At 40.6% G+C, this 15,736-nt stretch overlaps 1 protein-coding gene across 2 annotated transcripts in view; it reads left to right on the plus strand.

Annotated features, from left to right (window-relative positions):
- fibcd1a (fibrinogen C domain containing 1a) overlaps positions 1 to 14,655 on the plus strand; it is a 128,905-nt gene extending 114,250 nt beyond the window's left edge. For both annotated transcript variants that reach the window (XM_070446919.1, XM_024001087.2), the window contains 2 exons: positions 355 to 534; positions 11,687 to 14,655. In XM_070446919.1, coding sequence (XP_070303020.1) covers positions 355 to 534; positions 11,687 to 11,949 — 443 coding nt within the window. In that variant the 3' untranslated portion in view covers positions 11,950 to 14,655. The remainder of the gene's footprint in view (positions 1 to 354; positions 535 to 11,686) is intronic.
- Positions 14,656 to 15,736: the final 1,081 nt, after the last annotated feature.

Consider the following 15,736-nt stretch of genomic DNA (forward strand, 5'->3'; position numbering starts at 1 on the left):
CCACAACTGTCGACAACAGCTGTAGAGACGCAGCATGATTGGCTTAGCACCGGCAAAATCTCCTGGCCTATTCTTTTTCTGTCCTGGAGGTACAGCACATAGACCAGTCTACGGCCTACAAAGAGAATTAATATGAGGGAGAGCACAGTAGTTCCTTACCAAGCACCCATATACTTGCAGAGAGAGAGGTGCACCCCACTGGGTCCGAAAGACCTGAAAAGTTAGTTACTGTGCCTTAGATACTGTTATCGTTCAGTGATGGAAAGTGCTCCATTGTGCCATTCCTATTTCTCCATCTTTAATCACAGCTGTTCATGTCAGATCATGACGGGCCTCTCCTCTGTTTCGTCTCAGGTTTGAAGAGGATGCATGCCTTGACCATCCAAGCCAACTACGAGCTGCGAATTGACCTGGAGGACTTTGAGAACAGCACAGCTTTCGCCCAGTACGGAGCCTTTGGAGTGGGACTGTTCTCTGTTGACCCGAATGAGGATGGCTACCCGCTGACTATTGCTGACTACTCAGGCACTGCAGGTACTGCAATACCCTACTGTACTGTAGCCATTTATTATGGCTCATACCTGTCGGTTTAGTAGACTTTATAAATCCCCTATAAATCCTATAAATTCTAGTTTGTTTAAACTTCTTTAAAACTTTTAATTTATATTGGTTCTACTGATCTTTCTATTGGTCCTACTGATCTTCATATTGGTACTACTGATGTTCATATTGGTCTATTGAACTTCCTATTGGTCCTACTGATCTTCATATTGGTACTACTGATGTTCATATTGGTCCGACTGATCTTCATACTGCGTCCTACTGATCTTCATATTGGTCTATTGAACTTCCTATTGGTCCTATGGTCATCCTATTGGTCCTACTGATCTTCCTACTGATCTTCATATTGGTCCTACTGATCTGCCTATTGGTCCTATGATCTTCCTATTGGTCCTACTGATTTTCATATTGATCCTACTGATCTCTCCTATTGGTCCGACTGATCTTCATATTGGTCTATTGATTTCCTATTGGTCCTACTGGTCATCCTATTGGTCCTACTGATCTTCCTACTGATCTTCATATTGGTCCTACTGATCTTCATATTGGTCCTACTGATTTCCTATTGGTCCTCTTGACTTCCTATTGTCCTATTGATCTTCATACTGGTTCTACTGATCTTTATAGATCCTACTGGTAATCCTATTGGTCCTACTGATCTCATATTGGTCCTACTGATCTTCATATTGGTCCTACTGATCTTCATATTGGTCATACTGATCTTCATATTGGTCCTACTGAGCTTCATATTGGTCCTACTGATCTTCCTATTGGTCATACTGATCTTCATATTGGTCCTACTGATCTTCATATTGGTTACTGATCTTTATATTGATCCTACTGGTAATCCTATTGTCCTACTGATCTTCATATTGGTCCTACTGATCTTCATATTGTACCTACTGATCTTCCTATTGATCTTCATATTGGTCCTACCTGATATTCATATTGGTCCTACTGATCTTCATATTGGTCCTACTGATCTTCATATTGGTCCTACTGATCTTCATATTGGTCCTACTGTCTTCCTATTGATCTTCATATTGGCCTACTACTATTCATATTGGTCCTACTGATCTTCATATTGGTCCTACTGATCTTCATATTGGTCATACTGATATTCATATTGGTCCTACTGATCTTCATATTGGTCCTACTGATCTTCATATTGGTCCTACTGATCTTCCTATTGATCTTCATATTGTCCTACTGATATCATATTGGTCCTATGATCTTCATATTGGTCTACTGATATTCATATTGTCCTACTATCTTCATATGGTCCTACTGATCTTCATATTGGTCCTACTGATCTTCATTTGTCCTACGATCTTCATATGGTCTATTGAATTTCCTATTGTCCTACTGGTCATCCTATTGGTCCTACTGTCTTCCTACTGATCTTCATATTGGTCCTACTGATCTTCATATTGGTCCTACTGATCTTCCTATTGGTCCTCTTGAACTTCCTATTGTCCTATTGATCTTCATACTGGTTCTACTGATCTTTATATTGATCCTACTGGTAATCCTATTGTCTACTGATCTTCATATTGGTCCTACTGATCTCATATTGGTCATACTGATCTTCATATTGGTCCTACTGAACTTCATATTGTCCTACTGAATTCCTATTGGTCATACTGATCTTCATATTGGTCCTACTGATCTTCATATTGTCCTATCGATCTTCATATTGATCCTACTGATCTTCCTATTGATCCTTTCATAGTCCTATATATTCATATTGGTCCTACTGATCTTCATATTTGTCCTACTGATCTTCATATTGATCCTACTGATCTTCCTATTGATTCATATTGGTCATATCGATATTCATATTGGTCCTACTGATCTTCATATTGGTCCTACTGATCTTCATATTGGTCCTACTGATCTTCAATATGGTCCTACTGATCTTCATATTGGTCCTACTGATCTTCATATTGGTCCTACTGATGTTCCTACTGATCTTCATATTTGGTCCTACTGATATTCAATTGGTCCTACTGATCATCTCTACTGATCTTCATATTGGTCCTACTGAACTTCATATTGTCTACTGATCTTCATATTGGTCCTACTGATCTCCTACTGATCTTCATATTGGTCCTACTGATTTTCTACTGATCTTCATATTGGTCCTACTGATCTTCATATTGTCCTACTGATCTTCATATGGTCTACTGATCTTCATATTGGTCCTACTGATCTTCATATTGGTCTACTCGATCTTGCCTATTGTCCTACTATCTCAATATTGGTCCTACTGATCTTCATATTGGTCCTACTGATTTTCATATTGGTCCTACTGATCTTCCTATTGGTCCTACTGAGCATCATATTGGTCCTACTGATCTTCTTATTGGTCATACTGATCTTCATATTGATCCTACTGATCTTCATATTGGTACTACTGATCTTCCTATTGGTCCTACTGATCTTCCTACTGCTCTTCATATTGGTCCTACTGATCTTCCTATTGGTCCTACTGATCTTCATATTGGTCCTACTGATTTTCCTATTGGTCCTACTGATCTTCATATTGGTACTACTGATTTTCATATTGGTCCTACTGATTTTCCTATTGGTCAATTCACCCCTCTCTGGGAAGATATACAGTTTTGAAACATCCAAATATCTGGAAAATCGGATTCATGCATCTGTCAACCAATACGAGAGATATTTTCAGCTGTAGATCATGAGTAGCAGCATCCAGGCAGTGTGTGTGTTTGTGTGTGTGATTCTCCTCGATTCAGCTTTGTCGCAGGGGGCTCTTTTGGATGTTAATTGGATCCCTCTACTCAGTTAGTCCCAGGTTCCCCTCCTCAGCCCCTCACTCATGGTTGGGCCCAACCAGACAGACTGTTGACCTTCTGGAGCTGCTGGAAAGGGCAGGAATAATGAAGTTGTAGGATGCCTCCGTGGCCACGGCCAATAAAGCAGGTCGTTAGGTTATTACGGCCCGACATAAACAAACATTCGGATTATCATAAATCAGGAGGAGAATACTGCTTCCACTCGTGTTTAATTAGTGAGGTAGTCTTTAAAGGGCTGCTGCTTGGGATTCAGGGAACATTGATTCCCAATCTTATCAATTAAAGCTGTTTTTTCATCAGATTAATTGATTCTCTAGTATTAAAAAAATAACACGTTTATTTAATTAAGGTTGATACTGCAGCGGCACTGTGTTGGCTTTTGCACAGTCCCGAGTTTTCTTTCAATACCTGCATTTAAATGATTTGTTCTTCATATTTGGTTTCAATTGAATAACATTTAGGAGTAACAGGTTGAGATTTGACTGTTGAAACTAATGACAAAGTATCTGTTCAAAAATTGACTCAGACTAAGACAGCGCTTGTACATTATTTCACTGTTTGCACTCTATCCGTTCACCCACAAAACTGTCTCTGCCCTTCTATTCTTTGATACTTCATCTTCAACCCCTGCATAGATTATTTAACTATTATCAATAACAACAAACATAATGCTCCTGTCCTACAAAGATGTACATAGGGCTGTGGCGATTCATGACATATGATTTTATAGAAAGAAAAATATAATTGAACTTAAAATATAAAGGATATTTTCCCCATTTCGGAGCGAGTGTGCATATGAAGAGGTTGTGTTGAGTGTAAAAGTGATCATTTGAAACAGGCCGTATATGCCAGATTTAGAGTTATTTGGCAACTCTAGTTGTGAATGATACAAACCTTAGAATGTCTTAGAAATCCAAACATTTACAGAATGGACTGCATGATGCTGTCACGCCCTGACCATAGAGAGCCCTCGGGGTTCTCTATGGTGTTGTAGGTCAGGGCGTGACTAGGGGGGTGTTCTAGTTTTCCTATATCTATGTTTGTTTTTTTGTATGGTTCGAAATTAGAGGCAGCTGATTGTCGTTGTCTCTAATTGGGGATCATACTTAAGTTCTCCATTGTTCCCACCTGGGTTGTAGGATATTGTTTGTGTATGTGCATGTAGCACCACTACTTTCACGTTTCGTTGCTTGTTTATTGTTTTGTTGAGAAGTTTCACTTAATAAAAAGGATGTGGAACTCAAATCCCGCTGCACCTTGGTCCGTCCATTTTCACGAGCATGACAGATGCGACTATAGCCTTTTTATGATTTGAGAAAGAAGCAGAAAAAGCTTGCGCTCTGTTCCTTGCCTCAGGCTGCATAGCTGTTCTCTCATCAAGTGATCATATTTTCACCCATCATACTATTCTCAATTTAATCTTGTCTTTACTAATATGTAAAATGAGTTTAGAATGGCCCATTATCAAATGGGCAGGGACAGGGGGAAAAAGCTAATGGAGGCCGCAGGCTTTCCAGCCGGTCCGTTTTTCAAAGATGCCTGGTAGGCTACTTCGGTTTTATAGCCGAGCTGTGCTTAATATGAACAGCTGAGAAGTAAATATTAAAACACTTAAATCACTCCACACATCAACCACTGTTTGAGGAGCGTGCTCTCACTGCGCGACAGGTGATATTCTGCCCAAACTCTGTGTGCCATGGGCTCTCCAACCCTGTTCCTGCAGCTACTCAGTGCTTCACTTGGGAAACCAAATGAAATCTGTTTGGAAACATCGATAGTAACATGTTTTCACAACGAAGCATATTTCACTAAACTGTTGACAGCCCCTCTCTCCTGAAGGAGAGAGGGGAGGAAATGGAAACGTACGCTGGTGAGATATTCTGGATAGCTAAAGGTAATCTGTCACTCAATTAATTATGAAAATATTAAACATTCCCTATTACTGGGCTATTCAAAATCGCCCCGCACAATCAATGAACCAACTGCATCGCCCAGGGCTATATGTTTTCTCCCAGACTCATGGATAGAAATGTTGGAGTCCATCCAGTATGCATCATAATACAGTCCACACTCAAAGGCGATCACTCAAATTTGTTTAATTTTGGAGTATAGGCAGCCACTAGACCAATTATGTACCAAAGACCTCTTAAATCATCAGTTTTGTTTTATGTTTTTCTGCCATCTGTAATATGCGGTAGACTATGTATTGTATAACGGCACAATCATAATTTTAATTCCGTTTTTTTTCCGGGCTTGGGCTCATAAGCCTATGCATATGCATAATCTGTAATATGCGTATGGGTGTTTTGAATGAATCATCACCTTAGAAAGCTCTGTCCATTTCATTGTGTTAGGCCTTGAAACGACATCCACAATGACCATGATTTACACTCAGTTTCAACCTGCTATTGAACCTCTTTCTTCAAATTGGTTATCACAGTGAGGTGAGTTTTAAAAGCAGATACTGTTTAGAATATGATAAGTGTTTGATGTCATTTTCGATTGCATTTGGATTGTCAGAGTGGTTAGAGGGACAATAGAGCCCTGAGTACCAGGCCATTAGGACCCGATGGAGGGACAATAGAGCCCTGAGTATCAGGCCATTAGGACCTGATGGAGGGACAATAGAGCCCTGACTACCAGGCCATTAGTACCTGATGGAGGGACATTAGAGCCCTGAGTACCAGGCCATTAGTACCTGATGAGGAAATAAGCCCTGAGTATCAGGCCATTAGACCCGATGAGGGACAATAGAGCCCTGAGTACCAGGCCATATAGGACCTGATGGTTGTTAGCGAGTTGGGTACTCATGACTGCCGGTGTGGTGGTAAACGTCACCACAACAGCCCTAGTTGAGAGAGACCGCAACAGCCCTAGTGAGAGAGAGAGAGACCACAACAGCCCTAGTGAGAGAGAGAGAGAGAGAGAGAGAGCCGCAACACCCTAGTTAGAGAGAGAGAGAGAGAGAGACCGCAACAGCCCTATTGAGAGCGAGAGAGAGACCGCAACAGCCCTAGTTGAGAGACCCAACAGCCCTAGTTGAGAGAGAGAGACCGCAACTGCCCTAGTAGAGAAGAGAGAGACCGCAACATCCCTAGTGAGACGGAGAGAGAGAGAACCGCAACAGCCCTAGTGAGAGAGAGAGAGAGACCGCAACAGCCCTAGTAGAGAGAGAGAGAGAGAATTGGTAAACACCTTGAGTGCTTACTCTCAGAACTTAAAAACGCTTAATGACAGTTTGTTACCTAGCTGAAATGTTTAACCGTTTTCATTAGGAGGGCCAAAAAGGAATCGATTACCCAGGAGTGTTGAATAATTTTTGCTACAATGCTCGTGGAGAAGCGCATAAGTTCTCTCTGATGTTTAATGTATTCATTATGATTATGAGTTCTGTTGCATGTTTAAATACTTTCGCTGCTCTCGTTGTAGTGTCTCTGATGATTTTTTATTCAAATGTGTCCTACATTACGTTGCATTACATTTTTATAATGGTACAGTAGGCATCCTTTTTCGGAGGCTTCTTACAGAATTAAGATGTTAATCATAATACAGTGTTATCATATTTATCCTCCACTATGTTACAATAATTCAATTATAAAGGTTGCCAACCTTTTTCTCAGTAATCCACAAGCTTGTTGATAAGAGGTACTGTAGGTAAGCCTACAATGCTCCGGGGTACTTCTTCCATAGGAAGAGAGGCAGACTGACATAGGACTACAGTTTTCCCTAATAAACTGACACTGCGATTTTGCAATTGCATGATTTTACTATTCTCATCACCATCCCTTTCATCTTCATGATTTTACTATTCTCATCACCACTCTCTTTCATCTTCATGATTTTACTATTATCATCACCACTCTCTTTCATCTTCATGATTTACTATTCTCATCACCACTCTCTTCATCTTCATGATTTTACTATTCCATCACCACTCCCTTTCATCTTCATGATTTTACTATTCTCATCACCACTCTCTTTCATCTTCATGATTTTACTATTATCATCACCATTCTCTTTCATCTTCATGATTTTACTATTCTCATCACCACCCTTTCATCTTCATGATTTTACTATTCTCATCACCACTCTCTTTCATCTTCATGATTTTACTATTCTCATCACCACTCTCTTTCATCTTCATGATTTTACTATTATCATCACCACTCTCTTCAGATTCATGATTTTACTATTATCATCACCACTCTCTTTCATCTTCATGATTTTACTATTATCATCACCACTCCTTTTCATCTTCATGATTTACTATTCTCATTACCACTCCTCTTCATCTTCATGATTTACTATTATTCATCACCACTCCCTTTCATCTCATGATTTTACATATCATCACCACTCTCTTTCATCTTCTGATTTTACTATTCTCATCACCACTCCCTTTCATCTTCATGATTTTACTATTCTCATCACCCACTCTCTTTCATCTTCATGAATTTACTATTCACTCATCACCACTCTCTTCATCTTCATGATTTTACTATTTCATCACCACTCTCTTTCATCTTCATGATTTTACTATTATCATCACCACTCTCTTTCAGATTCATGATTTTACTATATCATCACCACTCCTTTCATCTTCATGATTTACTTTATTTCATCACCACTCCTTTTCATCTTCATGATTTTACTATTCTCATTACCACTCCTCTTTCATCTTCATGATTTTACTATTATCATCACCACTCTCTTTCAGATTCATGATTTTACTATTATCATCACACACCTTTTCATCTTCATGATTTTACTATTCTCATTACCACTCTCTTTCATCTTCATGATTTTACTATTCTCATCACCACTCCCTTTCATCTTCATGATTTTACTATTCTCATCACCACTCCTTTCATCTTCATGATTTACTATTATCATCACCACTCTCTTTCATCTTCATGATTTTACTATTATCATCACCACTCCTTTCATCTTCATGATTACATCTCATACCACTCTCTTCATCTTCATGATTTACTATTATCATCACCACTCTCCATCTTCATGATTTTACTATTATCATCACCACTCCCTCTTCATCTTCATGATTTTACTATTATCATCACCACTCTCTTTCATCTTCATGATTTTACTATTCTCATCACCACTCCCTTTCATCTTCATGATATACTATATCATCACCACTCTCTTTCATCTTCATGATTACTATCTCATCACCACTCCCTTTCATCTTCATGATTTTACTATTATCATCACCACTCTCTTTCATCTTCATGATTTTACTATTCTCATCACACTCCCTTTCATCTTCATATTTTACTATTTCATCACCACTCTCTTTCATCTTCATGATTTTACTATTCTCATCACCACTCCCTTTCATCTTCATGATTTTACTATTCTCATCCACACTCCCTTTCATCTTCATGATTTTACTATTATCATCACCACTCTCTTTCATCTTCATATTTTACTATTCTCATTACCACTCTCTTTCATCTTCATGATTTTACTATTATCATCACCACTCCTTTTCATCTTCATGATTTTACTATTCTCATCACCACTCTCTTTCATCTTCATGATTTACTATCTCATTACCACTCCCTTTCATCTTCATGATTTACTATTCTCATCACCACTCTCTTTCATCTTCATGATTTTACTATTCTCATTACCACTCCCCTTTCATCTTCATGATTTACTATTCTCATTACACACTCTCTTTCATCTTCATGATTTTACTATTATCATCACCACTCCTTTTCATTTCATGATTTTACTATTATCATCACCACTCTCTTTCATCTTCATGATTTTACATTATCATCACCACTCTCTTTCATCTTCATGATTTTACTAATCTCATCACCACTCTGTTTCAGCTTCATGATTTTACTATTCTCATCACCACTCTCTTTCATCTTCATGATTTTTATTCAGATCCTCATTAGCTGTTGAAGCAGTAGCAGCTATCCTTCCTGGGATCCACACACAACATATAGCATGACAAAATACAGAACAGTAATGGACAGGAACAGCAACCCACATTTAAACTAAGAACAGTATGACTAAAGGAAAATACTACTATTTAAAAAATTATAAGAAGAAGAAAGAGAAAATAAATAAAATTAATAATACTAAGAATAATGTGTGGGAATGTGTAGTGTGTGTGTTAGAGTGTGTGTGTGCGCGTGTGTGTAACTTGTGTGCGCGTGTGTGTGCGTGTGTGTGTTTTTCGTGTGTGTGTGTGGTCTTGTTCTTCTATCCTCATGGGGACGTAAAATCCCCAATTGTCCCCACAGAATAGTAAAACAAGGGAAATTCTCCCTCATGGGGACATTTCCCAAATCCCAATGAGGAGGGGTTAGGGTTAGTGTTAGAATTAGGGTTAGGGTTAGGCGTTAGAGTTAGGATTAGGGTTAAGGGTTAGGGAAAATAGGATTTTGAATAGAAATACATTTTAGGTCCCCACGAGGTTTGTGTGTGTGAGTGTATGTCTCTTCACAGTCTTCAAGAACATAACAAATGATGCGGTCTGTAAGAATCCGATGGCATTGTCGTAGGAGTAAGGGAGTTAACCACGGTGTCCTGGCTAAATTCACAATCTGACTTCACATACTACAGTGTAACTTGTGTGCGCGTCTGTGTGCGTGTTGAACTCTTGTTCAACCTGGTTGAACAAGAGTTAAATAAGTCTATACTGAGGCTCCTGGTGGAAAATTGAAATATACAACATGATCTGTGCTCTGCATAGTGGGATAGATGGGGAGAGATTTTCCTCGTTACCATCAGCCCAAGATTACAAGACAATGAAGACATAACATACTGTATGGAAGCAAAATAAGCATCTGAGAGGATATTAGTACAAGAAACCACGGTGCTATGTGGGAAAGAAGCAGCTGTCCAGTCACAGCAGAATCAGCACCTGCAGAGTAGCTTGGTGCTGCACTGAGAGGGGATTAGATTAACATGCCACTGGCTGCTACGTTACATCCCTGAGACATACAGTACACCATAGGGTTTAATAAGGCCACCACTGCAGCAGCACATAAAGCCTACAGCCTCTCTACATGCCTCCCTCTGATCTGCTCACACACACACACGTACACGCACACGCACACATACACACACACACACAATTCACACCCACACTATCTCTCTCTTTCTCTCCGCACACACGCATGCATGCACGCTCACACACACACTCAACCCACACATATCTCTCTCTCTCTCTCTCACACACACACAACACACACACACACAACACACACACACACACACACACACACACACCACACACACACACACACACACACACACACACACACACACACACACACACACACACACACACACACACACACACACACACACACACACAGAACTGTCTAAAGGGAAGTAACTGACTTCCCTGTCCCTATGTGTTCATTTATTTTCAATTAGCAGTTTACTATTATATTTCACCCAGCTGTAATGGTCTTGTTGTTAAACCTCTCACACATATACATACAGTACAGTACCAACACCCCTGTCATTATTGATCCTGAACAAAATGTTCAAAGTGCTAACATGCTGGATGTGAAGGAGGTGAGAGCTAACACTGTACCTATCTCATTACCCACCTCCTCTTCTGTCTCTGTCTCTTGTACTCCCTGCTGCTGCACCCACCCCTCTTTTTGTTCTGTCTGTCTGTCTGTCGTCTGTCTGTCTGTCTGTCTGTCTGTCTGTCTGTCCTGTCTGTCTGTCTGTCCTGTCTGTCTCTGTCTGTCCTGTCTGTCTGTCTGTCCTGTTCTGTCTGTCTGTTCTGTCTCTGTCTGTCTGTGTCTGTCTGTCTGTCTGTCTGTCTGTCTGTCTGTCTGTCTGTCCTGTCTGTCTGTCCTGTCCCTGTCTGTCTGTCTGTCTGTCTGTCTGTCTGTCTGTCTGTCTGTCCTGTCTGTCTGTCTGTCCTGTCTGTCTGTCTGTCTGTCTGTCTGTCTGTCCTGTCTGTCTGTCTGTCTGTCTGTCTGTCTGTCTGTTCTGTCTGTCTGTTGCTGTCTGTCTGTCCTGTCGTTGTCCTGTCTGTCTGGTCTGTCTGTCTGTCTGTCTGTCTGTCTGTCTGTCTGTTGTCTGGTCCTGTCTGGTCTGTCTGTCTCTGTCTGTCTGTCTGTCTGTCTGTCTGTCTGTCTGCTCTGTCTGTCTGTCTGTCTGTCTGTCTGTCTGGTCCTGTCTGTCGTCTGTTGTCGGTCTGCGTTTGTCTGTTGTTTTGTCTGTCTGTCTGTCTGTCTGTCTGTCTGTCTGTCTGTCTGTCTGTCTGTCTGTCTGTCTGTCTGTCTGTCTGTCTTTGTAAGGTGACTCAATGCTCAAACACAACGGGATGAAATTCACCACCAAGGACCAAGATAACGATCACTCAGAGAACAACTGTGCCTCCTTCTACCACGGCGCCTGGTGGTACCGCAACTGCCACACGTCCAACCTGAACGGACAGTACCTGCGTGGGCAGCATACCTCCTACGCCGACGGCATCGAGTGGTCCTCCTGGACGGGTTGGCAGTACTCCCTCAAATTCGCAGAGATGAAGATTAGGGCCACGAGAGAGGAGAACAAATGAGATGGAAACAATACTACGAGAAACCATAGACTAATGGACTTAGGTGTTTTTAAAGACACTCAGCCTGCCGAGAATCAGAATGAGGACTATGCTCGTACTGTAACCCCTGTCCAAAAACATTCTCATCCCCTCTTGTGGTGTTGTGTTGAAGCCTCCAAGGTTTTGTAACCTTTTGCAATCTCTCGCTGATCTGATCATGTTTGTAATAATTATGTCAAAATAATGCAGGTAATGTCAGAACTACAGTATCATTGTGGAATTTTGAAATATGAAATGTTAGGATTTCTCTCATTCCCTTAAATTAATAGAATTTCTTACAGTTTATTTTGGCTGTCCCTGTTACTTATATATACAGTTATCTTTGCATCTGACAGCATCCTGAGTTATCCTAAGTGTTACGCACTGGTTTCGGTGAACCAAGTTTGCTTGATGAGTAATGCTTAGGCTTTAGCTCAGTGGGCTATGACCATATTGTGGCGCACAGGAAACGTGGGTTTGAACCCGGTCAGTTACATGAGCTCCTGGTTGACCCCTAACTCCTTGTTGACCCCTAGCTCCTGGTTAACCCCGAGCTCCTGGTTGACCCCTTGCTCCTGGTTGACCCCTAGCTCCTGGTTGACCACTAGCTCCTGGTTAATCCCTAGCTCCTGGTTGACCCCTAGCTCCTGGTTGACCCCTAGCTCCTGGTTGACCACTAGCTCCTGGTTGACCCTGCTCTGATTGACCCCTAGCTCCTGGTTAACCTCTAGCTAATGGTTGATCCCTAGCTCCTGGTTAACCTCTAGCTAATGGTTGACCCCTAGCTCCTGGTTAACCTCTAGCTTCTGATTGACCCCTAGCTCCTGGTTAACCTCTAGCTAATGGTTGACCCCTAGCTCCTGGTTAAACTCTAGACATACCTTGTGATCATGTGTCAGTCCTGTGCCCAGTAAGACACATTCATGACAAAGACATTATATCAGTCAGACAGTGGTTGTCAAGCCAATCACTTCATAAATGGCAGCCTCGTTTTTTATGTAACATTTTCAAAAGACATTGACCACACAAGACTGGCTTTGAGTGGCATGCGTGTGTGACCTGTGACAGTGGTAGTAGAGAGAATGGAGAGCATAGGTGAGGGGGCTCGGCCAGCGGGCTGGGMCAATTATGATCAGAGGCTTATATCTGTGTAGACTTCCAGTTGGTGGTGGAAACCTTCCCAGACAGTAGCTACTAGCCTATAAGTTCAGCTCCTTGTCATGTGGAGGCTTCCCTGTCTCTCACTTTCTCTCCCTTACTTTACAATCACCGAGAGACAAGTCTGTTCACTGATATGCTGTCTTGACTCAACTCAAATCAGTTGTTTCAGTATACTGGTTTTTGGCTGCATTTACACAGGCAGCTCAATTCATTAATCAGATCAGCTCTGAAAAAGATTTGATGTGAAAAGATCTGATGTGATTGGTCAAAAGACCAAGGAGTGTAAAAAAAGATCAGAATGTGGCTATCTGTGTAAACACAGCCTTCTAGTCTCAGTCCTCTTCAGTGATGCGTCTGTACAGGAGGTGGTTAATAAGTAAGGCAAACCGTGTTCTTTACTCAGTACCAAATATTGAGATTCCCTTACGGGCACCCACAGTAGAAAAAAAACATATCCAAAACGCATTATTTGTGTCATAATACAATGACTTCTGGCAACTCATTCCCCACAAAAAGCAGCCATTTGGCCAGGCATTGAATGGCATTGTGTCACTGGTACAGTAGGACTGTACAGTGTGTCTTTCTCCTTCTTTACAGTGACTTGACATTGCTTTCGATGCCTTTGTGGCAGCAGACAATTGTACATCTGTGTGGTGCCTCCTCAGCTGTAAAAGTCAGAATGACAACATGTCAGGTAGGCTAGCGGCAGGTAGGTAGCCTATAAGACTGTTGAGCAAGTTACCGAAGGTAACCGAAGCCTAGTTGAAYGATAAGTTGTTGTGATCTTGAGCAAGGCACTTAACCCTAATTGCTTCTGTAAGTTGCTCTGGATAAGAGTGTCTGCTAAATTACTAAAATGTAAAAATGTGTTGTTACAAAGTTGTAGTGGCACATTGAGGCTCACAACTTGGAGTCTTGAGATGACATTATGTGGTAGTTACAGTATGTGTTTACTGGGAATGTGGTGGTCTTCTATGAATTCTGAATTATGTTGCAGCCATTGTTTATTTACTGTAATCATGTATTTATTTATTTCCTTATTTAACCTCTGTTTGTTTTGTCATGATGTGGCTAATGTTTCCATTTAAAGGTTGAGTGAAAACATATCTYATTAACCTCACCAATATGTGATAGGTAGAGAGATCTGTCTAAGTTTGGCTGAAGCTCAAAAGATGGAATCCGCAGTAAGGGAAACTGCGCAACTGTCTGCCCAACGGCCGTTGTTATTGTTTTGTTCATGAAGCAGGGCAGAGATGTCCGTGGGGGGGAAAACAGTGTTTGTTGTTTACAGTAACTTCTTTGTTGTTGTAATATCGCAATCTAACGTGGCAGTTTAACCAATAAGGATTCCAGCTTGAAGGTGAGATTTTAATGTTGATATTATTTTGAATCTGTTTATAATGGTCTGCTGTTGTTATAAAAGATCCCTCAGTCCAATATGAGCACTTTAAAAGCAGATACGTTGCGATTGACACACAGTATAATTTGTATGTTTTTGTCTCAAAAGGAATAAAAAAATAAACCATTGTTTAGATGTGTATAGTTGTCTCTTCACAGCATTTGAAAATAAAGGTTTGAAGGGTCTGGGTGGTAATGTCTGTTTAGAAGTTTAATGAAGGTATCTTACATGTACTAACATTTATCATTTTACAAGCTTAGTTCTTTCTTTGTTATGATTGTAGCCTTATGGTATAGCTCATTATATTAAGGCTACTAAATTAGATGATAAACCATGATTCCACAATCTTTTTTTACCTTTATTTAACTAGGCAAGTCAGTTAAGAACAAATTCTTATTTACAATGACGGCCTACCCCAGCCAAACCTGGACGACGCTGGGCCAATTGTGCAACGCCCTATGGGACTCCCAATCACATCCAGATCTGATACAACCTGGATTCAAACCAGGACTGTAGTGACACCTCTTGCACTTAGAAGCAGTGCCTTAGACCGCTGCGCGGTGAACAATACATTCTCAATAAGAGACTACTGTCAGTTTGTAATTTTGGGGAGGGACAAAAATATGTTTTTTCTACATAAATAGGCTGCTATAATATATTAGAAATACAATATCCTCCATGAAAATTAGTACGTCTGTGACTTTAATGACCTCTGGAACCTCTAGTGGTGATCTGTTGAACTGCATCCTTATCCAAGACCCTAATAGCCATAACCCACCATCCGTGGAAGTTACTAAGGTGTGAAATTGTGCATGTCCTTCAATATAACTCCCCCTTATGAAGACGACTGACTTCTGCTGTTCTCATCGTTTTTCCCCTAAATGCACAATGTCCATCACCGTTCCCTTTCGGTTCATTTTTCTTTTTGTTTATGAACCAAAAAATAGGCAGAAATGGTTTGTTGAGTGGAACGGAATGAGACCAGGTAGACATTTGTAAACAGTCTATCATATACTACAATGACTATTAGCTCAGGATGTTTTCAATCTAAACCAACTCTCCTGACCGGGCTATTTCCCTGGATATGGTGATGTCCATTGCTTTTTCTTGAATACTTCTACTGTGTTTGAATGTTCTCAACAGCATTTATGAAATATTCATTTTCTTGGTGTATGTATGCTTGGTGCGTTGGAACTATTTCTGTGTCAT

Source organism: Salvelinus sp. IW2-2015, linkage group LG15, assembly GCF_002910315.2.
Source record: "Salvelinus sp. IW2-2015 linkage group LG15, ASM291031v2, whole genome shotgun sequence".
NCBI lineage: Eukaryota > Metazoa > Chordata > Actinopteri > Salmoniformes > Salmonidae > Salvelinus > Salvelinus sp. IW2-2015.